This window comes from Lissotriton vulgaris, unplaced genomic scaffold (genome assembly GCF_964263255.1).
Source record: "Lissotriton vulgaris unplaced genomic scaffold, aLisVul1.2 SCAFFOLD_1773, whole genome shotgun sequence".
NCBI lineage: Eukaryota > Metazoa > Chordata > Amphibia > Caudata > Salamandridae > Lissotriton > Lissotriton vulgaris.
This window is the reverse complement of record NW_028254130.1, coordinates 59,225-83,774: the sequence shown is the minus strand read 5'-3', so window position 1 is coordinate 83,774 and position 24,550 is coordinate 59,225. Positions and strand designations below refer to the sequence as shown.

The window sequence follows — 24,550 nt, the reverse complement described above, 5'->3', positions numbered from 1 at the left end:
GTGAAAGTACTTTGAGGTACCAGTTGGCTAGGAGGACGGATGATGAGAAGGCGCTGGAGAGGGCAACGGCATGGAAAATGATGGTACAAGCGCTCCGAGATTATACTGAGGAGGAGGATGAGGAGGGGGAGGAATTGATGGTAGCTGACCCTGCTGCTAGCACACCTAGGAACGCACCTTAGTGAATGTATAGGACCTTCTTCAACACACCAGACCATACTCTGACTAGGATTCTTACGCGGCGCTGCCACGGGGGGGGGGGGGGGGGAGTTCAGGAATGTTGGGCGGTGGGGGGAGGGTGTTTGATAGGGGTGGGGGAGGGGCGAAAATTACAAAAGCAGTCCACTTTTTCTTGTAAATAAGGTGTCGGGCGTTGAATTATGCAGCAAGGAATGGCCTCGGCGCAGTGGCAGATTAGTCTTCTTTTTGGAGACATGCCAGAAATGATGGGGGGTGAAGTTTCATAATATGTTTTCTTGCTATATTTTCTAATACTACTGAGAAATTAATGTCTGTACAATTATTTTGGTACTGCAATAAAAACGATGTTACAAAAAAAAAATGGGGATGTCTTGCCAAGGTGCAAGAATGTGTGATACTCTGTTGAGGAATGCAGCCTGTTCCGTGTTAGGAGCATATATCGACGCAAGCACTATTTAGCGGCCATCTAGTGCACCCCTAACTATTACATACCTTCCCTATGCATCTACCAGTGTTTGTGTTACTGTGAGTGGAACGCCCGCCCTCACCCAGATTAAAGAACCGCGCGCAAAAGCTGAATACCCTGTGGCGTATAATTGACCACGACAGCGGCGGTGTAAGCACTGTATCTCTACCTTTGCCACATGGGTCTCTTGCAGTAGGGCGATTTGTATATGATGCCGCTTGAGGTATGAGTAAATCTGATACCTGCGTGATGGCGAGTGCATGCCCCTCATTCCATGTACCAATTTTAAACGATGACATAAACCCTATAATATATCATGTGAACGGGTGTCTGCGGCAGCCCATCAAGCACATACATTGAATATGACTTAGAATTGCACATTTTACCTAGCATAGTGACACTTAGCACATGACATTGCAGGAATCTCTTCGCATCAAATGACGTCCCCCCACAAATCGCAAAGAAATATACGAACATAAATAATACCAAAAGGGAGAATATGCCACTAGCAATCGCCCAAACCTCCAGTGGGAGATAACAGTCAAAACAATATGGGGGGTGTACTACAATCTGCCCTACTTTAGTTTACAAGCTGCTTGTCAATTGCCTTAGAGGCCCCCCATGCACAGGCGAAACATACAATAGAAAAGAGCAGAGTATATACATCAACTTAGGGGTACATTTCCTGTGGGTTATGCATATAGGTGTCCATAAAGTAACAACAAGCCATATCTCGTAAGTCTCACCACATTCTACATGAAGTACAGTAACGATACCTGCAACGTATGCAGGGTCTCAATAACGTACATTGTAAATGTCTATGCGGCTAGCGACATGTCCCAGTTCATGCATCTCAATACCTTAAGTTGTAGTCCATACCAATGCAGGAGCTTGCAACGTTTATGAGATCAAGGCCGCCATCTGTGGAGTGACATCCGGCTGGTCATTCGAGTCCTGTGAATTCTGCAAGCCATATATTTGTTCATCGTCACTAGTCAGCTCATGTTGGCTGGAGTTAGATGCATCCTCCGTCCGCAGCGAGCCACTCATTTTTGCTATGGTTTGTAGAGCATCCCGTTGCCCGCTGAGGATCAGTTCTGAACGTGGACCCACAGAAGGCGAAGACGGCGTCCCCATTCGAGTAGCTCTGCGCTCCCTCAGCCGACGGCAAAACGGGCCTTTTAGTTTCGGTGATGCTACTGTTGCAGCCCTGTCTCAGAGTCCTGCACTGGTGAAGGTGTCCAGCCAGTCTTCTGCTTCCTCCGAGGTGTTAAAAAAGTGTGTATTATCGCCGGCGACCACACGCAGTTTTGCAGGGAACAGCAGAGAATATTTCAGGTCATTTTGACGAAGGCACTTCTTTAATGCCATGAATGAGAATCTTTGACGCAGCACCTGGATGGTATAGTCCGGAAAGAACATTACTCTGTGGTTGTCAATGTGGACATCTTGGAGATTCCTTGTTTCCTGCAATGTAGTATCTCAGTCTCGGTAATTAAGGATCCGAAGGAGCAGGGGTCGCGGATTTGAGCCAGTAGGGGGAGGTCTCATCAGGACTCTATGGGCACGTTCAATGGCGAAGTGCGGCGAAAGGGATCCCTGAGCCAATCCTCCATATGCAGGGCAGGTTTGTTCCCTTCCCATTTTTCCGGGACACCTACTATACGGATGTTGTTGCATCGAGCATTTCCCTCAGCGTCCTCCGCTCTGTCTTCTAGGAACTCCACACGATTCAGCAAGTCTTGTACATGCTTATCCGTCTGCCTCACCTGTGGTTTGACGTCTTCCAGTGTAGCCTCTCGCGCAGTGGTACGGTCCGCCAGCTTCCGATGATCCGCATGCAGGTGAGTGAGGTCAATAGCCACCTTGTCTATTTTTGATTCCAGGGAGGTGCAGGTTTGATTCATAGTTTCCTCCAGATGCTCCATTGCAGTACTGCCGGCCCCTGTTTCGCCATGTTGTCCGTTTTGGGCTTGGATGGTGTCGGTATGGCTTGCATTACCCCCGTTCCGGTCCCCGCTTGGGTGCCGCCCGACATCTGGTGCAGAATCTACTCACTTATGCCTCATTTACATCCAGGGAAAGCACAGTGTAGTGCCGTCAGGGCTCGAGGGCCTCTTTGGAGGTCTCCACAGTGCCAATAGGCTGTAGTTAGTAGGCAGCTAACAACTCACGGCCGAAGCAGAAGGGCCCCGCTCACCACTTTCCAGTATCGTCCCCGCGATCTAGTCATCCACCCCTGTATTCAGCCACGCAGACCTCAGCTATTGAGGGTGCAACAGCGTGTTCTACAGCAGATGAGTAGGCCAGGCCTGGATTAGTGGGTCATCCATTCGCAAACATCCACCGCCGCAGTCTGAGCTTATAGGACACGCTAGGGACAGACCAGTCGGACAGCAGCAAGCCCGCAAAAGCTGCACGGTGTCCGTTAGTGCAGTATCGTAGAATACACCGCTGCCTCAGGCTGCAACAGTTCCGATCTCAAAGTCGAGTCCCTACGTCTTCACGATGACGGCCTGGTAGGGGCGCCAGCCACAGGCACTCCTCGCATCAAACACAACAGGAGGGCCTCCGGGGTAGTGAAGTAGTGAAGCACTGCTGCTCAGTACATTAAAGGGGGATGTCTCATCCGGGGAAAGGGCAGCCGGAGCCCAGCATAGTGTTCGCTAATCAAACTCCGGCTAGTGGCGCTCACTGGCGCCGGTGCAGAGCATCGGTGTGCAGTGGGTGCTCCTTAGTAGGTGGGTCCCCCTGCCTTCGGAAAGAAACACTAGTGGTGAGACGCCGCAATGGCCAATGTGGTGTCACTGCGTCCTCCCATTCCACAGCCTCCACAATCAGAGCTTTCATGCACAGGAGTTGCCTCCACTACACCACCCCAGCGCCCAGAGAAATATAGTAACAGCAAGGAGGGCCAGCAGCAGCTCCCGGCACAGCAGCGGGGGTGTAATTATCCTGATCCATCGCCGACGGCGGCGGCTGTAGCAGACTCTCAATCAGGCCACGTCCCCAGCCTGTCAGTGGAGGAGGGGGGCCTCCTCTCTGTGTCCCTCGCGGTAGTGGTGGTAGCTTGACAGGACCAAATGGGGACTACTCGCACCTCATCCCCTCAACTGCCACAGCCATTAAGCACAGAGCCAGGCGACTGCAAGACCTGGGAGCATGCGGGTGATTCTGTCGGGGCTTTAACACCCGACTTGCCTCCCCCAGCAGCAACACTCAGCAGGACGTGAGGGTGGGCGCTTACAACAGTGCGCCGCGAGTCGCAAGTCGCTCACTGTACCTCCAGAGCAGCGGCCATGACGGGAGTCTGGGCGCAATCGCCGCATGCAGCTCCTCCTCTCATGGCGTGGCAGATGGCTGCAGGCTCCGTCGAGGACACAGTAGTATGGGTAGGTCGCGCAGCGGGGGTCCCTGCGCCAACACCCTACATCCCAGCGAGCTTAAGGGCAGCAGGCATGATTTCAGCCTCCGGCAATCCGTTTCTTTCCACTGCGCCATCACTCGCGGCCGTGTGGGCGGGGTCCGACCTCAGGCTTGCTTAGCAGAGGCCGACCGCTCTGAGGCCACACTGCAGGCAGCCCCTCCAGTCAGGAGCGTCACAGCAGACATGGACAGGGCCAAAATATCAGCGCCGCTTCAGGACAACTTCAGGCATTCAGACCGGTCAATCACTGTCCCCAAAAGTGACTACATACGGAGATATTGGCCTGTTTAGGGGAGCCTACTACAAAGCTCTATCCAAACACATCTGTCTCTATTGAAGCCCTAGCCACGCCCCGGTTAATGCACAATTCAATGGTGCAGAATGTGTGCCAGGTGGAAATGGCGGGCCTAATGGCAGAGGTAGAGGCTTTAGTAATAACATGCCTAATTGCCTAATCTGTTCTTACTGCTCTGTGTGCCTGCAGCATGTCTCCAAAACACGTCTGGGCAAGTGACAGCTACACTTTTTTGCATCCCCTCTAGGCAGCACAAACACAGGTAGGGTATGTGTGTCTGACTACTCATCTGCATTCTGATGGCTCTTCCTGGGCAGGAAGGGATGGGGGAGCTGACACTTACACCTGAATAGGCTGTGTCCTGCTCCCACACAAATGGCTGATTACCCTCTACTGGTAGTCTGGAGCCAGGGCTGAGAAGAAAGACCTATGTGCACTTCAAATACCCTTCTTTGAAGTAACTCTCACTTCAAAGGCAGAACTGGATATAAGTACTGGGTCTCTGACCCTACCAAGGCAGTACACTACTGGACCTGTGATGAACTCTGTCAGGAAGAAGGACTGCTGTGCTGCTACAAGGACTGCCACTCTGCTAAACTGCTGCTCTTTAAGAACTGTTTTCTACTCTGATGTGCTTCCTGTTGCCTGCTACCCTCTGCCCTGCAGAGCAAAAGGACTTGACTCATCTCGCCTGAACCTAGAGTGACTACAAGGGATTTCTGGCTTGCCCCCTATTCTGAGGTCTCAGGGCCATCAAAGACTTTCTACAACCCTGCAACAGCATCTGGACTCTGCCATCTGTGAGCTGTGCCTTGTCAAGCGGTGCCAATCCAGTCCTGGGCCTTGGATGTGACTTTTTTTGTGCTGACCCAGCAGAACCCACGCATCGACGACTTTGCGCCAATCGAAACCAACATATCTCCTTTAAAGGCGATGCAGTTGCTGCTCGATGACATCACTGTGACGGACTGCCCGGCTCGACAACGACAGACTGCGCAGCTCGACGACGACGCATCGATGAGGCTTCACTGACTGTGTGGATCCGAACCGATGCAAGACCTACATCCACGGGATCGATGAAAATGGATCGCCTCCTCTGCTCCTCATATCGGGTCGTCAATGTCGACTCTACCTCCATCCAATGTACTTTATCAGCGGGACCTGTGTCAATCTTGTAGACAGCCTGCGCTCCATCGCGGTCAGCCTGAACTTTGGATTTAAGCTGGTCCAGAGCAACCAGATGTCCGTGGTTGGAACTTTATGATTAAGCACTATAATTTCATTTTATCTTTAAAATGTCCTACTTCGGGTTCTACTAATTCGATTTTTGTCGTTTTGGTCTTGTCTTACTCACAAAAATATTATCTATGATCTAACCCTGTTTGGAGTATTTTTGCAGTGTTATCATTGTAATTCATTCATTAAAATCGTTCAACAAGCTGATAAAACATTAATAAAGTATTCATAACATAGAATGGCAGAATGCTTCAACAATTACAGAAAAAAGATTTAGAAACAATTAAAAGATAACAATATTAATTTAAATTGTTTGGGAAAGTTTTAAAAAAATAGATTTCAAAACCTTTGCTCAGTGACAAATCTCAGCTATGTCTTTAGTGTTAAGGCAGTGTCCCAATGGCTCACTTTAACGTGCCAATCTATTTGTGAGCACAATCTGCATCGCTTGTACTGTACTATCAGGCAGCAGCATAAAAGGTGGACTAGGGACTCCTGTCCATAGTCAAAGCCCGCATTGAGAGTATGTAAAAGATTCAAGCACCCAGTTTATCAGAATTTCTTTATTTGAAAAAGCATAAATCTCATTATGATTATTTTGTTGATTTAAGTACATGCACAAATAAGTAATAGTGAGCATCCAACAAGTTGTAGGAGTTCATGATTAAACAAGAGAATTTTCTTTTGATTAAATCTAAAGTGTCTCCAACTCGACTTAACCAAGTTATTTGAGATTCAATTGCAGTTTCCAGAGCGAGTTTATCTAGACAGTTTGCTTTCCCTTGTACGATCTACTCCTCTGACACTGTGCATTGGTGTTGATACCTATAGTTCTGGTACTCTGAGACAAGCGGTCTTCCACAGATTTGACCACTTTTGACAGTATTGATAAAACATGATGCCCCATCCCTGTTTGTAGCAGAATGCGTAGTTTGACGGTCATGCCTATTTTGCCATTGTTTGAACTGTTCTAAAGTACTAGCATTGCAAGTCCTTGTTCTGAACACCAGATACGTTTCTGCTGAAACTAACCGCTGTCACATGATCCTACTACAATGACTTGCATTAAGAGAAAATGTATATGGACTGGAGTGAATTATATGTAAAGCGCACAGGTCCAACTTAGAATTTAGAGCCTGGTTATGATCTTGACAGATGGGATACTCTGTCACAAACGTGAGGGACATTCCATCCGCCATATTACAAGTTCACAGGTTATAATGGAATTATAGTTCAAAAACCATACTGAAGCACTCAGAGAAGTCTACAGTATTATATGTCTGTTCAATGAAGTGGTGAGACAAAGTTCCAATTGACTTACGTGATTTCACAGAACCAAGTATGGGGCGTGCTGTAACAGGCCTTGATAAGCCTGTGTGCGAGCAGTAAAATGCCTGTATGCAAGCAGCAAGAAAAGTCAGAAGAATATGGGCTCCATAAAAGTGAAATCACGTAACAAGAGTGAAACACCATATTGCTGCGCACTCTATCATCATTCTCTTCATTGTACTTCCTATTCCAGCCTTGAGAAAATCTCTTTGACAAAACACGTGTCGGATGCCTTTCTGCATTTGGGTATCAATAATTGACATAAATAATTGTAACGGGGAGGGCTCGGGTCCACCAGGCTTACCTGTCTCACCGCTCTTTAACCAGCACACAGGGACCTGGAGAGACACCGACGTCCTGGAAGAGACGGATCCGGAAGGCTACAACGAACCCTGCTCCTTTAAGTGGGCGGAGTTAGAACAGGACCACGTCACGAGTCACACCCCCTCGCCCCAGGTAAAGCCCGGTCAGGAAGCATCTCAGGTGTGTTATACACTCGGAGGAGAGCGGAGTTGGAGGAAGGAGGACGATTGCGGAGGAGAGCGGAGTTGGAGGAAGGAGGACGATTGCAGAGGAGAGAGAAACAGGACGGAGGAGAACGAGTGCGGAAGCGAGCAGAGTCGGAGGACGAAGGAGGAGGAGAGGCAGGAGCAGAGGCCGGAGGCGGACGAAAGAGAACATCGGAGGAGTGAGACGGAGACGACAGCTGAGGAGGAAGAACGGCGAGGAACGGCGGATAGAGACGAGGACAGAGAGAGCGGCCCTGAAAGCGGAGAGTCCGGAGGAGCGGAGTACATCAAGCCAGGAGGCCAACAGGAAGGCGTTCCGCCCAGCCACACTTCATCGAGGGAAGTGTGGCTACCAGAGGTACGGTCACGGCTTTCGGGCTGGGCAGGATTTAAGTGGGCTAAACCCTCGCTGCAAAGACCGTAAACTTCACACCCTGAGCACTTCCCCTCCCTCACTATCCCAACACAGCGGCCCATAGTTAGATAAGAGTGCACGTGTGATCCCTCACTCCTTTCCCTGTGCGAAGACGGCGACCAGTATCTAAATCTTCGTTGTCTTTCTTTCCTGTGCGAGGGAGACGCCTCGACATCGTGGATGAGGACGGGCGAACCACCAGTCCCAGAAGGCACCGGGACGAGTGGAGAACCACGGAAAAGCGCCAGCAAAGACCGTCTGACGACTCAGAATTTCCCCTGCTATATTATAGGAAAACCATCCACAGGAAAAGAACATTTAAAACAATAAAACCTGCTTTACCCAGAGTACCGGTGTCAGTAAGTCTGTTCGAAGGGTCAATATCCCCGATCACCCCATCACCCGCCACCCAGGGACACCCCGAGCTGCCACAATAATGAACAACATTGTGAAAGAAAAAAACCACACGGAAGTCAATCAGAACTTTGTCTCACCACTTCGTTGAACAGACATATATTAATGTGGACCTTGGTATGTTTTGAACAATTATACACCAAACTGGACTTTTCCTGGTCTGGTTTTGAACCTCAGGTGGCAGCGTGCACATACCATGGTAGCACCAAATCTTACCGGATTGCTTGAATTTTACATTTGAATTCCCGGAGATGTGTGTACAAGCTCTGAATGTGCGGGCATGCTTTGCATAGCCACTGATCATGTGTGTATTATATAAAGGAATTGTTATTTGGTGGGCAGGATATCCATCACGTTTGTGACAGAGTAACCCTGTCCGCCAATATCGAAATCTGGTCCTTAGTTGTAATGAAATTTGTCTACTGATATTTCGCTTTGTTCCCTGCTATGTTACGCTAAATCCTGTTTCTGACTTGGGCTTCCCAAGCTGCTATGTTTTATTTTTAACAAATACTCCTGCAAAGACAAATTTCTCCAGCACCTTGACAATTGTGCTCGCTGCTTGAGGAGAAGTATACAATGATTAACACAGTTACAGGTCTATTCATGATTCGCCCACATTTTCCTTTGCTAATGGCCCAGGCACAACCATATGAAGGTACCATACCTGCTTATATTTGGAGCAGCAATTGCTCTTCTTTGCTCAGACCTTATTCCACTCGGCTAGGGCGGTCAACCTCTAATCTGGGGAACTGGGTTCGAGTCTCGGCAATGACGCTGAACATCCTGTGATTCTGGGCAAATCACTTAATCTCCCTGTGCCTAAAAAAAATGAATGTGGGTCCTCTTGTAACGTAACTGGTGCTATGTAAAGCGCTCTGATACCCGATTCGGATTAAGTGTGCGCTATATAAAACTCTGCAAAACAAAAAAAATGTGGAATGTAACTTTCAGGCGCAAGCTTCATGCTATGCACCAAAAGAAACAAGAAACCACGTTTTGGTGAAAGGGGACTTTTTCAAAAACGTATTCCATAATGAAAGTGAATTTGAAAATCAAGCATGGGACAAAGGCAAGTCTCAAATGTACATAAGAGGAAGAGAACGTACCTGCTCAAGATGATCTGCACATCCTAGAGAGGAAAAGAGAAAAAAGAAGATAAATATTCATCCTCCACAATGCTGAGCATCGATATCGTTTGCGAAGAGACATTGAGCCGCTACTCCGGGACCAGAGGTTTTTCAGACAGATGGGACAGACACTTGTACCGTATCTAGCCACCAGCCAAGGGTGTGGATTGTGACTGAATCAACAATTACAGTATATAACACATATTGAACTGTTATGCTATGTTATTAAACACTTACACAGGATCATCTTGGCACAACATTCACAACAGAGAATGTATAATGATGCAAAAAGCAAGGTCTTAATCTACTTCCTGGAGCCTTAATGAAGGCAGATGCTTTTGATGGTTACAGCAACACCTTTCAGAGACAGAACCAATAAATCCATAGGACCTTTTGTAATAACTTCATTATTAGCCAATGTGAAAGGGTAGAAACATACTTAAAATACTTACTACAGCCACTAAACAACTCAAAGTGGCAGATATGGAAGAACGGCCACCCCGCACACCTCCAAAGCAACCCCCTCTCACTCAATAGGCGGTACACCAAATTATGGAAAATATCATGTATGACATTGCAGATCTGCACGAAATATATTTTTTTTTTTTTAAATTCTTTTTATTGTTGCATCAGGCAAATCTCTTACACGGATCATCAACTGTCTCGGGGGAGCGTCAACATTCCGCTCTTCCCGAGAGTACGCAACTTTTGTAAATGTTTCGTTACATGGCATACATTTTGGCGAACTTACTTTTTCGTTTTCACCCCGAACACCCCCCCCCCCTCAACAACAAGGGAAGTGATCAACTGGGGGACCTCGGTCCGAGGCCCCCCTTCCCCCCCCCCCCACTTCCCCCCCCCAAGCAGCATATCACCCTCACCCCCCTCCTCCCCCCGACATCCGTGACTCACCAAGCCCCCTGCGTCGTGTCCCAATCGAATGTAGGCCATCCCATGGCCCATACCCTCAAGCAGTGACTCAGCTGAAACCTGCGACATAGGTACCATCCCTTTGGTCCACCCCCGCTCCCTCACAGCCCCCCGGTCAGGTACGCCCCTCTACTCCAATCCATGATAGTGTCGCCACTTAGCCCATATCTTTCGGAACTTCCGTGGGCACCCTCTAGCCTTATAGGTAACTCGTTCAGCTGCCATATACATATCCAAGCCCCTTCTCCAGTCCTCTATGGTGGGCTTCCCAGGCGCCCCCCACATTTTCGCAATGTCTCTTTTTGCCACCACCAGGGCCAGCAGCAGGAAAATGAGGAGGTATCGTGTGACGTCAACCTCCGTATCTGCACGAAATATTAAGTAAGATCTGACAACCCGTGGTGTACAATCTTCTGGGGATTGAGTCAGGCCTAACAAGACCCCACAGGCTCGGAGTTCCGGAACTGAACTATTACCATAACCTGTAAACAATGATGGGACTGCCCTTCACGAGGAGAGGGAGGGTGGGAATAAAAAAAGCACCAGCAAATAAAAAAACATGTCCTTGTGTGTGCAAGGGAGGGTGACAAGGATAACATGCAGTTTGTTATTTGCAAGTTAAAAAGTAAAATGGAGACGTTTTGATATAATATTTTGGAAAGCTTTGTATGAATGTATCTGAAAGTTTCTCAATAAAATAGTTTGAAACTAAAAAAAGAAACAGATACAATTTTTAAGAAATAATGCTGTAATCATGAACATCGATTACACTCTGGAAGAACACAATTGTTGTGATCATTGTTTCATAAAAGAGATGGAGGACAACGTTTACAAAATGTCTGCAAACTCAAGATTCAAATAAAGTATCCTCCTGATCAAAATGCCTCTACTGGGCCACCGAGAATATACCCACAATGTCCATCTCCACTGCCCCAAGATTAACAAGCATTGGCATAGCCAATAGGCCTCTCCTTTAGGTCTATATAAGTGTTTAGCCATACAGCAGATTAACCTTGGTGCTACATCTATTGTTACTCAATGAGCAGCACATTATCCAGTGTGTGTGTGTGTGTGTGTTAGGGTGCACTATTCCTTCCAGACGGCTGGGGAAGGGGATCATAACTTTTAAAGCTGGTTTAAATCACACAAGCCCTCCCCACCCCCCACCCCCAACACACATACACACACACAGACACACACTCACTCAAAAAAGCCAACTTTGGGGGACTCTAGAAAACAGCGCAATCTCTGAGGGAGGTGCGTGGGACGAGGGACACAATTGAGGAAGGGAAGTGACAGGCTCTGCCCAGAACACACAGGAGGGACAGAGGCCCTTGGCAGAGAGTGGGCACAAATGAGCTTTGTGTGAGTGAGGAGATGTGAGGAGAGCCGCATTCATCAAATACATCCCTCCTCGTCAGCGTCAAGAACCTCAGATGGTGAAGTCGAATCAGAAAGGAATTATAGAGTTTGCATTTTACAATTCAACTTAAAACACCAGGTTAAACCTGATCCGGTCAGGACAAGCGTCACTTTGTGAATGCTGACAGATAGTGTGCTTAACTGGTGGCACAGAGCCCATCACAACAATGAATATTGCACACTGTGCACAGCTTAAAAAATAGTCAGATAAATCATTCAAGGGGGTCAGAATAAAAAAAAGATAAAATGATAACACCGACATCCGCAGCGACCACACACATTCTGAGCTCATTAACGCATTCATAAAACGCCCAGTGGGGAGAAGCATTTTTTTTTACATTACACTGGGGGCGTACTACCTTTTATTAAATGGTTAAAACGTTAGAAACGTGCTAATGTTAAGGAGAGTATGGTTTATTACATCAGTGAGCGCACATTACAAAGCTACAATTTATAAACTCAGAGTGAAGACACAGCAAAGCTTTCAATGGAAAATCATCGTTAAGAGGCACTGTAGCGCCGAGTGCTTTTTGGACACGAGTAGCGCCTAGTGCTGTTTAGACATGTGAACCGGTCAATGGGTTTTTCTGAGAGTAATTTTTGCTCGCAGTTTCTCCAAGTCTCAGTTACTCCAGGAAAAGGAAACAGATAATTGTGATTCTGACCTGTGGTCTCTTCCCGTCCTGTCACTGCATAATCTCAGCTGCCACCGAGAGTCCAATCAATCAATCAATCAAAGAACTTGTAAAGCGGGCTACTCACCCGTGAGGGTCTCAAGGCACTGAGGGGAGGGGGGTGCCGCTACTGCTCGAAGAGCCAGGTCTTCAGGAGTCTTCTGAAGGTGAGTAGGTCTTGGGTCTGCCGTAGGTGGATCGGGAGGGTGTTCTAGGTCTTGGCGGCGAGGTAGGAGAAGGATCTGCCGTTGGAGGTCTTTCGTTGGATGCGGGGGACAACGGCGAGGGCGAGGCTGGCGGAGCGGAGCTGGCGGGTGGGGGTGTAGAAGCTGAGTCTGCTGTTGAGATAGGCTGGTCTGGCGTTGTGGAGTGCCTTGTGCTCGTGGGTGAGGAGCTTGAAGCTGATTCTCTAGCCAACGGGGAGCCAGTGCAGGTCTCTCAGGAGGGGGGTGGTGTGGCTGCGGCGGGGCGCGTTGAAGGTCAGTCGGGCGGAGCCGTTTTGGATGCGTTGTAGTCGTCGCAGGTGTTTGGCTGGGATTCCTGCATAGCGTGCGTTGACGTAGTCTAGCCTGCTGCTGACGAGGGCCTGTCTCACCGTTTTCCTTGTTTCGGTCGGGATCCACTTGTAGAGTCCAAGAGAATCTAGCGCTATAATACGGGCCTGAGGATTTTGTGCTGTTGTATACAGGAGGACCGTCTGCCCCAAGTGTGCCGCACTGAAAGTACACGTGCTCCTGTGAAGGTACAAGGGGAGGGAGCAGATAAAAACATTATGGGAGAGGCTGTCACTGAAGCTTTGGAGAGCTTGACTGTAGTTTTGCAGGTGCTCTGCACGCAGGAGATTGCTTTCTTCCGGGCGTGAAACACACTGGTGAATTCCTACTTTGATTATAGTTACATCAGTATCCTGGTATCCAATGTGTTTTTTTTCCATCGGTTTCTACAGCTTTCACTTGGGTGTTTACCTGGGGAGTTTCGGTTTGCTGTTAGATGTCGACAAGCCCATCACTCTTTGATGCCACCGGAAGCTATTTTACGAGTTTTGCGCTGGAATATTCATCAAAGTATTTTGCCCGTATTGTGCCAGTAATACAGTTGCCAAAAACAATCCAGAGGTGCATTTCTGTTTGTCAGAAACTGTTTAACCACGAATATTCATTACTGCGAGGAAACGTGGTCTCGTTTTTGGGATGAGGAACCCCTGCTAATCAAAACTTCATATATTCACAGTGTTTAAAAAATTTGAAAGTTCCCTAGAGGGCAAGGACAATATATTGGAGCTTTTGTGGTGAACCCATGTATATTTAACATTTAATTTATTTGGGTTTCTGCTGCAACGGTTTTATTTAGTTTCCCTTAAAAACAGCAGAGCCATGGTGCATTTGCCTACTTGAGCAGTATACAACAAAGAACTTAACTGGAAATAGGTCACTGAATGAGTGCCACGAACATGAAAATAATAATACTTATTTGCTAAATTCGTTCATGTTTTCACGCTGGCTTGTTTTGCTTTCAAGGGGAAATCATTATTATTCATGTATTCTATTAACGTGTATTAAAATGTTACGATTCGATTGGGCGCCACACACCAAAATAGAAAGCCCACGCTGATGGCTGGTTTGAAAAGGGCACGTGGGTGCCCATCGGTGTTGGCGCCAATTGCTGTGTGGGACTAAACTGCTTTGACTGCTCCTGTTTCTGCCCACAGCTTTAGTCGCGCCACATCCAGACGTGGTGTGCAGCCCTGGGGTTCGGTGCTGGCCGAGGGTCTCCGGGAGAGTGGGGGGGGGGCCGCGTCGAGAGATGCTTCTGGACCAGCACCAGCAAACCTGTGGGTAAGGTGTGGCAGATTTAACCAACTCCTACGAAGCCACACCAAGCTCTACCTCCCTGCTCTCTTGCACACTTAGCTCTGCACCAAGCTACTCATCCATCTGAAGATAAAGTTATTGAGCGCCATTATTTGCACTACCAGGGCCTGCGCTCCGTGCTCCGTTCGGTCTGGCCACAGTGCCCGGAGATTCCCCCGATGACCCACACTTTACATATTTTGTTGTCCTGTGGCAGAGGCCGGAGGCTGATTGCCTTGCTCTACGCTGCGATGAAGCGCGACTCGGTTCCCCTGGTGCCGCCCTCCTGGGCGGCTTGGGAGGCGAACTTGGGAATCCCTCTGGATCATGGACAGCGCAGGCGCGTCGGGGTGTTAACGTGCTGGGTGCCTTGCAATGCCCGCTTTAAGCTTATCATAACTTTTTACACTGCAGGTACCTCACCCCGCTCACCCTTAGTCGCTTTTCCGACAATAATAGAGACAATTGCCCCAGGTGTGGCGAGAGGGGAGCCAACATCTGGCGTGGAAGTGCCCGCTGGTTGCAAATTTCTGGGCGGACGTGGTGGTCCGTATTCGGACCACTACCGGTCTCCGTATTGCGCTCTCCCCCTTGCACTGTATGTTAGGGCTGATACCCAGGCCAAAGAGGCAGAAGCTCCCATTAAAATTGTTACAATTAATGTTGGTCCTGGCAAGGCGGAGGGTTGCCATTACGTGGATGGGACAAAGGGCCCCTGAGGTGGATGTGTGGCTTAGAGATGTGAGGGAATGGACACTTGCTGAGGAAACAAATATGCAGCTCTCTCGAAAGGATGAGAAGTTGCAGGATGACTTGCTGGCTCAGCAGGTTCTGCGTGTGGGGGGTCTGAGCACAGAGGGTCACTCGTCACATAGTGACTCGTAGGGGACTAGTGCCGAGTTATTTTCATCGTCCGAGAGGAGGTCTGGGGGGAGGGGGAGGAGGACAACTGAGTGGGGAATTCTGGGGTGTATGCCCGATGTGGGGACTGGCCTGTATCTCACTCGAAATGCCTTTGTTAATTGCTTTATGTGATGCTGACCCGTGACCTTTTTGTTTTATCCCTTTTATGAGTCAGAGACTGTCCTAATCCGAAATGTGCCGTAATGAGTCAGTCGCCCTGTAAGCAACTGTTGTTTTTTTAAGATGCCTGGGCTGGGGGAGTTATTGAGCGCAGCAGAACTGTTCTGTCACTATATGAGGGGCATCGGGTCAAAAAGAGTGAGTCACTGTGTTAGCTCACTTAAAACAAGTGCAGATTGCAGCCACATCAAAGAGCGACAGTGTGTTCATAATTGGAAACAGATGGCGCCAGGAATGCTGCAGGCACAGTGCGGGGCTGATGCTCGCGCCAGAGCTCCCTTGGCCAGGGGAGAGAGAAGGCGGGACATGCACCCGTCTTTGGCCAATTGTTATGTTATGTTATGTTATCTTATGACATATTTATAGAGCGCGCAGCTACTCAAAAGAGTGTCCCGGCGCTAGCACATCACGCACACATGAAGCAGGTGTCTGTCTGCTGTCTTTCTTAGAAAGACGCACGCAAAGGCCAATAGCCTGGGAACCAAAAAAATAAAACACATGCACCAGCATGTAGTCCCAGTTGGAAGCCCTTACAAAAAGCCTCGCAGAGTGGTGCATGCACACTGGCTCAGGCGAGACCTAAAAAGCAGGTCCAATCTCTTTAACCTTTTTAAGGCAGTCACATAGGAAAGAGACCATCCTTTCATAAAATGTGAGATGGGTATCTCTATATGCATGCAATATATAGATCTATAAAACATTTAAATTCCAATTGAAGGTCCCACTTTATGTCCCTTGCTATATTTCACATCTGTATGTGTCATCCAGCAGTCTTATAAAGTCTCTCATATCTATTTTAATATTTACATATTTGTGTGGAAGATGAATCACTGTAAAACTGAGGAAGTATAGGATTAAGAGTACGGGCAGCAGTATCCAGGTGAGAAATTTGCCATCTCTCTTTAAAGAACAGAAGATAACATAACACAACTCTACTTTTGAAGGGCGTACTCACAGCTAGAGTTGTATCTTGATATGGACAAAAGATGGTTTTTGTTACCCAGTTTAATGGTGCTCATAGTACCAGCCTCAGAATGAGGAAAGGCTGAGCGGAGCCAGAAATGTACACAGGCCACTTAGTACATTAAGTCACTTATTTATTCACTCATACATAGTCAGCTCCAACTGCAAATAGTGAGGTAAAGACACAATAGGATGATGGAGACAAAATGTGTTTTGCTGAGATTACCTATAGAAAATTCTCTTACTGGGAGGCATTGCAAACATATCTTTCTTTACTTTTTTTAAGCTGCAACAAGGCCATTTTCTGGATTGAAGGTGCAAGAGAGATATTGAGTAGCCACTCAAATTGTTCATTCTCTGATTTGGAAGATGAATCCTCTGTACTTCAGTATAGCCAAAGTGAAGCCATCATTCTTGGAGCTGTAATCATGAAGTTGGACTGGATTTCGCTACCATGGTGTGATTAGTAAAATGTTTCTGCTAAATTCTTTGCTCAAATAATTTCACACAGTGAGCTTATTTACCAACAGGCGTTGGTGATAACACAAAGGGCAGAATCTAAAAGGATTTCTGTACAAAACAAAAAGGTGTGGAAAAAACCTGAAGACAGAAAAAAACAGTTATTCCATAAAATCTGTCCCATGGTCACAATCCTCTCTAGAACTTTGGTAAATAAAATTCTTCAGATTTTGAAGTGCTTTTGATGTCAAGTGTTTATTAATAAAGCGTTGAAGCTGCTTTTCAGTTCCCTTGATGCCGGCTTCTGAACTCAATGGTGGAAAAAAGAATCTGAAGGGGGGAGCAAGCTAACGAATTTGGAGATCTACCTGTGCCATACCCTTACTCGGGGGAACGCCGCCACTGCCAGGAGTCATCTGGTGTCAAAGCCGCGCCGCCGCCCCTGGACTCCAATTCCCGGCTGCCTTAGATGCGGCGCGCTCTATCCACGAAGCGCCAGCGCCAGGAGGCGCATTTAAACAGGGCTGTCACCGGTGGAGTGGGGGAGCAAGCTAACGAATTTGGAGACCTACCTGTGCCATACCCTTACTCGGGGGGAACGCCGCCACTGCCAGGAGTCATCTGGTGTCAAAGCCGCGCCGCCGCCCTGGGACTCCAATTCCTGGCTGCCTTAGCGGCGGCGCGCTCTATCCACGAAGCGCCAGCGCCAGGAGGCGCATTAAAACAGGGTTGTCACCGGCGGAGTGGGGGAGCAAGCTAACGAATTTGGAGACCTACCAGTGCCATAACCTTAGTCGGGGTGGGAACGCCGCCACTGCCAGGAGTCATCTGGTGTCATAGCCGCGCCGCCGCCCCGGGATTCCAATTCCCGGCTGCCTTAGCGGCAGCACGCTCTATCCACGCAGCGCCAGTGCCAGGAGGCACATTTAAACAGGGCTGTCACCGGCGGAGAGGGGGAGCAAGCTAACGAATTTGGAGACCTACCTGTGCCATACTCTTACTTGGGGGAACGCCGCCACTGCCAGGAGTCATCTGGTGTCAAAGCTGTGCCACCACCCCGGGACTCCAATTCCCGGCTGCCTTAGCGGCGGCACGCTCTATCCACGCAGCGCCAGCGCCAGGAGGTGCATTTAAACAGGGCTGTCACCCGCTTCGCGGGACGAGCCGGGCGAAGCTCGGGACAAGGGCGGGACCATTTGTGACCATTCGTGACTGTTCGAGGCTGGGCTGGGCCACATCATTAACATCCTTGGGTGTATGTACCACTTATGATATTGTTAACATATTTGCTTGAGTCTGGAGGCCATGTGCACAAGGAAGGATACAGTGCGAGGAGGTGGGGTTGGTGGCAGCATTACGGGAACACTGACAATTTCATCATTAGAGCTGCTAGTGTACTCGAAAAAGAAATAGCTCTAAAAGAGAAACGCCTGTCAACGGAACTACTATTTAATAGGCGCTCGTCTATGGGACTCATAGCAAAATCTTGCACACCACACCAAGTTAGACCATCAATAGGGGGAAAGAATCTGGCAATTAACAACGATGGCTTACTTACCTCTACGCCAAACCTAGAACTGTTACAAAGTAGTGGCTCTGCTAAAGAACTAGCTGAGTCTAGTGACTCAAATAGCGTAGTCAGTAATAACACCCCACTCCCTAGGACTAGATCCAAATCCAAAAATGCATCCAATCACGGTGGGAAAACCAATATATGCAATGAAGCCCCTTCTAACAATCTCAAAGGACATAGGAAATCAAGGGTCGATAAGGCAAAAATTACATTCGGAAAGGGAGTAAATAAGATTAAAACATCTAGGAGTACTAGCAGAGCAGTACAGACTATAACTTCCATAGACCACGCAATGCTAACAATCACTAAGAAAACTATAAGTCCTGATATCATTTCGGTAGAACAGGCAAGTCAGGCTATGGATAATTCAAACGGTGGAGAGGGGCTTATTTCAAAGATGGAACATTTGATGAGGTTGCTTATGTTACCTCTGTATGAAAGGGTAAAGGGGATAGGGGAGAAACTGGAAAAAACAGAAGAAGTCTTGCGGATGGATAACGAGCTGTTGTTGATGTATGCAAAACCGACACAGACTCAAAACACCACGAATCATATACACCCGCCTAAAAATATGAATAGCCTAGCAGCCATACCTGGCGTACGTAAATCAGCTGAACACATGCAATTGCCCGTAATACCCACTACTGGGCACACACATGCATTAACAATCCCCCAGTAACTCCAGGGGCAGAGGGAATGGAGACACCTATTGCCCCCCAGATTAGGGAAAAAGAAACTGGCAACACTAATGGGAAGGTTGGAGACAAAAGAGCAGATAAGGCCTTGGGTAAGAACCAGCTGACACAACTTGACCATCCTGATAGGGCAAGACCAATGAATAAACACACGAGTATCAATCTGCCACCCGAATCATTCCCATTTACTGTGGTTTTAATAGGGGTACCAGTCTTAGGAGATGCAAAATCAGAAAACTACCTTGAACTGAAAAATAAAGTCAGTTACTGGCTGAATAGGTACAGGTCGATTCCACCATTTGTTGACGGTCGAATCCTACATGTTCGCAGATTACATTGGATAGGGCAGAGGAAAAAAGATCAAGATGGAGACTGTGTTGTAGTAAATTTTAAAGATAGGCGAGTGGTAAATCATATTAGTGGTTGGAGAGCAGGAAACCTTGAGAGCAGGATACAAACAGTAGACCTGGGTTATTTCTATCCCCCACCACCCATGGCTCAACGCAATATGTACTTACAACACGTACAGGGACGGTGGTACAGGGACCCTTATACCAGCCAGTTCAACATCCCTATTTACAACCGTTTTGAGGCTCTCTATGCACATGAAGGTCTCGAGGGAGTGGACTGACGGTGTGAGGAAACTCCCACTTCAGCCACCTGGAATTCCCCTGATTCATGTAGTGATGTAGCAATTATGGGAAAAGGTGATGATAACCCGCCCCTAGTAATAGTAATAACTACTCCAGAGGACAGATCTGAATTGACTGTTTCAAACCCCTTGCGGGATAGGAAGGAAGCTAAGAACTACCCGGGGCAATTGGTGATAGGTAAGGAGACACATAATCAAAAAAGCCCATTAAATGAATTAACTGTACCAACTTCTGTCCCTAATAAAGCATAGCAATTAAGCAGAATAATGACCACAACCTCAAAATACTCAGTTGGAACGTTGCTGGTCTTGAACCCAGACTAGTGGATAAAGACTGGGTACACTTAATTTCTATGTATGACATAGTAATGTTCCAAGAAACATGGGCATCACATGACTTACATATTGATGGGTTCCATTGTTTTAATTTAGCGGCCCGCAAATCCCACTTTGGTCGAGCAGTAGGAGGCTTGTTTGTGGGGTTCAGTATACTGGCTGGGGTGAGCTATAGGAATATAAATACCAATAATACCAACATACAAGTTATTGAATATAAGCGCCAAGTCCCCTTTCTCCTAATACATTTTTATAATAATGATTTCATTACTGTTCCAAATAAAAACTTTGTAGCACGTTTTAAACTTATCTCTAATCTAGAGGTTAGCCGAGGTAATGGTGAAAGTCTGGAAATCATACTGGGTGGAGACTTCAATGCAAAACTCCCAAAGGACACACGGGATATGGGAATAAGACAGGGGACCCAGCTAAGCGGAGGGGATTTGAATTGAGAGCCCTGCTAACCGAACATATTATGAGCAATGCAATGGACCTTGGCCAACAACCTACACTTCAGCAGGCTCCCACGCATAGAGGAAGAATAGGTACGTCTACTATTGACTTTATCTTTGTCTCCCCTGCTATGGCGGACCGCATACTAGCAACAGAAACTGTGGCAACAGATTTTGGGGACCACAATCCAGTGACAATCACTCTAAGATTAGCCCAACGATTCGTCTATGTTATTATGCAGGGGGCGAGGGACATAAGTGTAACCACGGATAGTTTGACGCTGAAATGGAGGGGCATAGATAAAGACGAGACTATTAAGTCCCTATTAAAAGAGGAGCAGATATCAATTAATATATGCTCAAATATAGCAACTAGAGGCCACGATGTCATTACACATTTTGCTAAAATATGTTCTATGGTCAGAACCCTTTTGTCAGTACCAGCACTTTTGGGCCAAAAGGATCCAAAGTGGTTTGACCACAACTGCTCTGTAGCAAAAAGAAATTTGCGCAAGGCCCTTACAGAGACCCCCAGAATTAGGTCAAATGTCAGTGTGGCTAGGAAAGCCTACAAATTAGCACTAGACCGCTGGGAAACACTAGCTGAAACTGCAGGAGGGAAATGCAGCAACCTATTCTGGCCCGCGGTAAAAGAACTACGGATCATGGGCCAAGAACTAACACCAATAAGTTGCACCATCGCTAGTAGCGTTTGGGAACTAGATTTTGTAAAAATCTACGCCCTACCATTAAATAGCCCAATTTTCGAAGCTCCAGGCCAGTTTAGTAACATACAGATAACCCTGGGGGAAGTGGAAGAGGATGTGGAAGTGGAAGAGGCAATTGCCCAGAGTCTCGGCAATAAGGCACCCGGACCTGACGGGTTGCCTATAGATCTCATTAAATGGAAACCTGACCTCTGGGCCCCAATGCTTGTGAACGTTTTTAATAGCTTGCCCCAAGCAACGATGCCTGAAACCTGGGGAACTAGTATAATTGTTCCTATATACAAGAAGGGAGATAGGTCTGACCCCGTAAACTACAGACCGATCTAAAAGATCAGGCGCCACTAAAGTAATTGTCAAAATTTTTAAACTACAATGCGTACCCGTAGTTACCTACGGGGCAGAAGTATGGGGCACCGGAGATAACTGTCACATACAGTGGGAAGAAAACCGGTTCTGCAGGAAGCTGTTAGGCACACCTATTTCTACAACTAACTATATCGTGCACAGCGAATTAAACTTACCCTTTGTTTCGGATTTTATTAAAGCCCGACCAGTGCTATTTTGGCACTCGGTATGGAGGAACAACTCGGTTGTGAAGTAGTGTGACTCACTGGTTAGAGGCGGCAGACCCGAGAGCAGAGGACGGCCCGGGACCAGGGTTCGATTCCCGGCGCGGCAGGTTTCTGGACCAGGGTCAGCGGACTCGATAATTCTCTTGCCTCGGTGCCCACTCTGATCAGCGATCACACTCGGCAACTCTGGGCATTAGCTTGCCTCATCTTCACTAACGGCCCCACCAGACCGCCGGTGATGCCTGGTCTCACCCTGGAGATACCCATTAAGGGACCATCTCTCAGGGAAGCCAGGAAGGGTTTCGCAGCGGTCGAAGCGCCTTGGGACCCTCCGGGTAAGTAGTGCGCTATATAAATGCCTATACATTTACATACACATACACTCGGCCACTTTGACCCAAGAAATTATATCTGACTGTTTGAGTTGTGAAAGGGGGATGGAGATCCCATGGTTGTCGTCTGTCCACAAAAGCTTGTGTAAGATAGGGAAAGATAACAGCTTCATCAATCCCAGTAATGCTAATATGGTGTACAAAACTGAATTGAAGGAAGCACTTTTTTGCACTTTATACAACAGGTAGAATTAGGACACAATCAGGAAAACCCACAGTTGTAAAGTACATGGATATGGGACTATACAGACATCCCCTACCATTGTACTTAATTTTACCGATGACACATTCGGAAAGAAGCCTTTTATTCTGATTAAGGGCTGGATCTGTTAAACTTTCCCTTGGGGCACCACCTAAGTTCGAATAAAATAAGCTGTCCCTGTAATGGGCTAAGCGACCAAAATGACTTACATTTTTTCTTTTCATGTAATTATTATTTGAAATATGCTAAATGGCTTTAAAGCCCCTTTTTAAAAAAAAAAAAACATAGATCAATCACCCTGGATGAATCCTACCAGTTGCTGCTTTCACTGGATAATGAGGAGATAATTTGTCGTACCTGAACTTTCTTAAAAATTGCAGTTTATGCTCGAAAGATGATGGAAAATGCTTAAATTCGACTTACCAGTGTTTGATTACGAATATTATTATTATTATTGTTGTCATGGATTTTTATGAATTGTATTATTATATATTATATATGTGCTTTTATGAAATTTCAAGAATTCGAATAAAGATTTTTGAAATGAAATGAATCTGAAGATGGTGGGTACGTATTGTGTGGACGTCATCGTGACAAATTACTCCTAGGGTCTACGCTCAAAATAAAACACATTTCTCAACATGTTTTTCCCCACACAAGAAATATATGATTGGGAAATGTAGAGTATGTGCCCCTTGAACAACCCCACACTGCAACATGATGGCAGTTCACCAAGAAACCTAGAATCTGAAGCATATCCAAGATTGCCAACAAGTTAATCTGGGTCTGTATGTAGAGAAGACCATGTTTTATTGGTTGATTGTGGAGATATAGATGCTAGTTTCTTATTGAAACCTAGGTGATCACCACTACTCTCCAATGCGTACAGGTTCCTGAACTGATCCCTGTCTATATTAAAAATCATGACATTTCAAGAAAGTCTCTTCATCGAGAAGGTATCCTGATCAGTTTGAAAGTCCCAAAGAAACAAACGTTTCAGTGACCAGACACCCTTGTGCCACCAGCCTTCACTGACCAGTACTGGTCCAACTCAAGAAAGAGTTAAATCCAGCCTCCACGTCTATACAAATGTGCTCGAGGATGGATTGGGTGTAACACTCAATCTTCCCCTTCCTACCAGGACTTTGAATGTCCATCAGTTGCTATTGAATGTTATAGTTTCCAACTCTCCCTCTGCCGCCTTCTGGGGCTTGTTTGGCGATTGCTATGGCAGAGGGGAGCTTGTCCTGCGGTGGCAGCTCTCCATTTCTTCTCTGTTCTTTCGTGCCAGATCTCGGGAGAGCTGTGGCTGCAGCACCCAAAAAAATGAGTGCTCTTTATGACTCAGCTTTCTAGTTCCTCCATGCAACTGCTCAGACTTGCCGAGTATCTCTGGTGCTGTGAGCTGGTGGCCTTTTGGGTCCACGGCTCCTTAGGGGATGGGGACTAGTGGTCATTTCCTTCTGATCTCTGAAAATCTTCTACCAATTTTCCTATTTCCCCTTGCATTGTCACCAGCACTTCAAGTTCTGGGTGGCTCTGATCCAGAATTATACCCAAAATCCACTGTTCCCTCAAACCCAGCAAGGTTTAACCTATCTCTACTACAAACAGTTTTGCTTTGGCCCATTTGTTTTAGTGGACTAATGCCGTATGGAAGTACCCAAACATGGCCGGTTTCTACCCACAGTATCCTTCGGGTTCAACATCTTATTTCCATAAGTTCACTCTACCCTGTCCCAGGCATTTCTATTTATCAGTGTGTAGAGCAAAAACAAGTACACCCACATAGGCCCAGATCCCCACTTACTTCAACTGAACATTTCAATGGTCGATATGGTTTATCACAATAGGTCTATAGCAGCAGGACACAATATCTTCCACAAATCAAAGCTATGATGGAGGTAAACGAATCGAGCTAGGAAGACTGCCTATAACTTTACAAGAGGGATGGCAGAAGGCAGTTCTCCGAGAGTAGCACAGATAGAAAAGCCTTCCTTCTCACTATCATTACACGGCCACCTCTACCCCAGAGCTGTGTCAATGAATTAGATAACTCAGTAATACTGCATGAACCACTGAACTCACTGGGACTTCTGTGCAGGGCAATTCTGAAAAACATTTAAGAGCAAGGCAGTGCTGCTT

General features: G+C 47.1%; 1 protein-coding gene across 1 annotated transcript in view; it reads right to left on the bottom strand.

Moving 5' to 3' along the window:
- LOC147660658 (E3 ubiquitin-protein ligase TRIM39-like) overlaps window positions 1–24,550 on the bottom strand; it is a 130,666-nt gene that overhangs the window by 72,221 nt on the left and 33,895 nt on the right. The window contains exon 4 of the mRNA XM_086951554.1: window positions 9,402–9,424. Coding sequence (XP_086807680.1) covers window positions 9,402–9,424 — 23 coding nt within the window. The remainder of the gene's footprint in view (window positions 1–9,401; window positions 9,425–24,550) is intronic.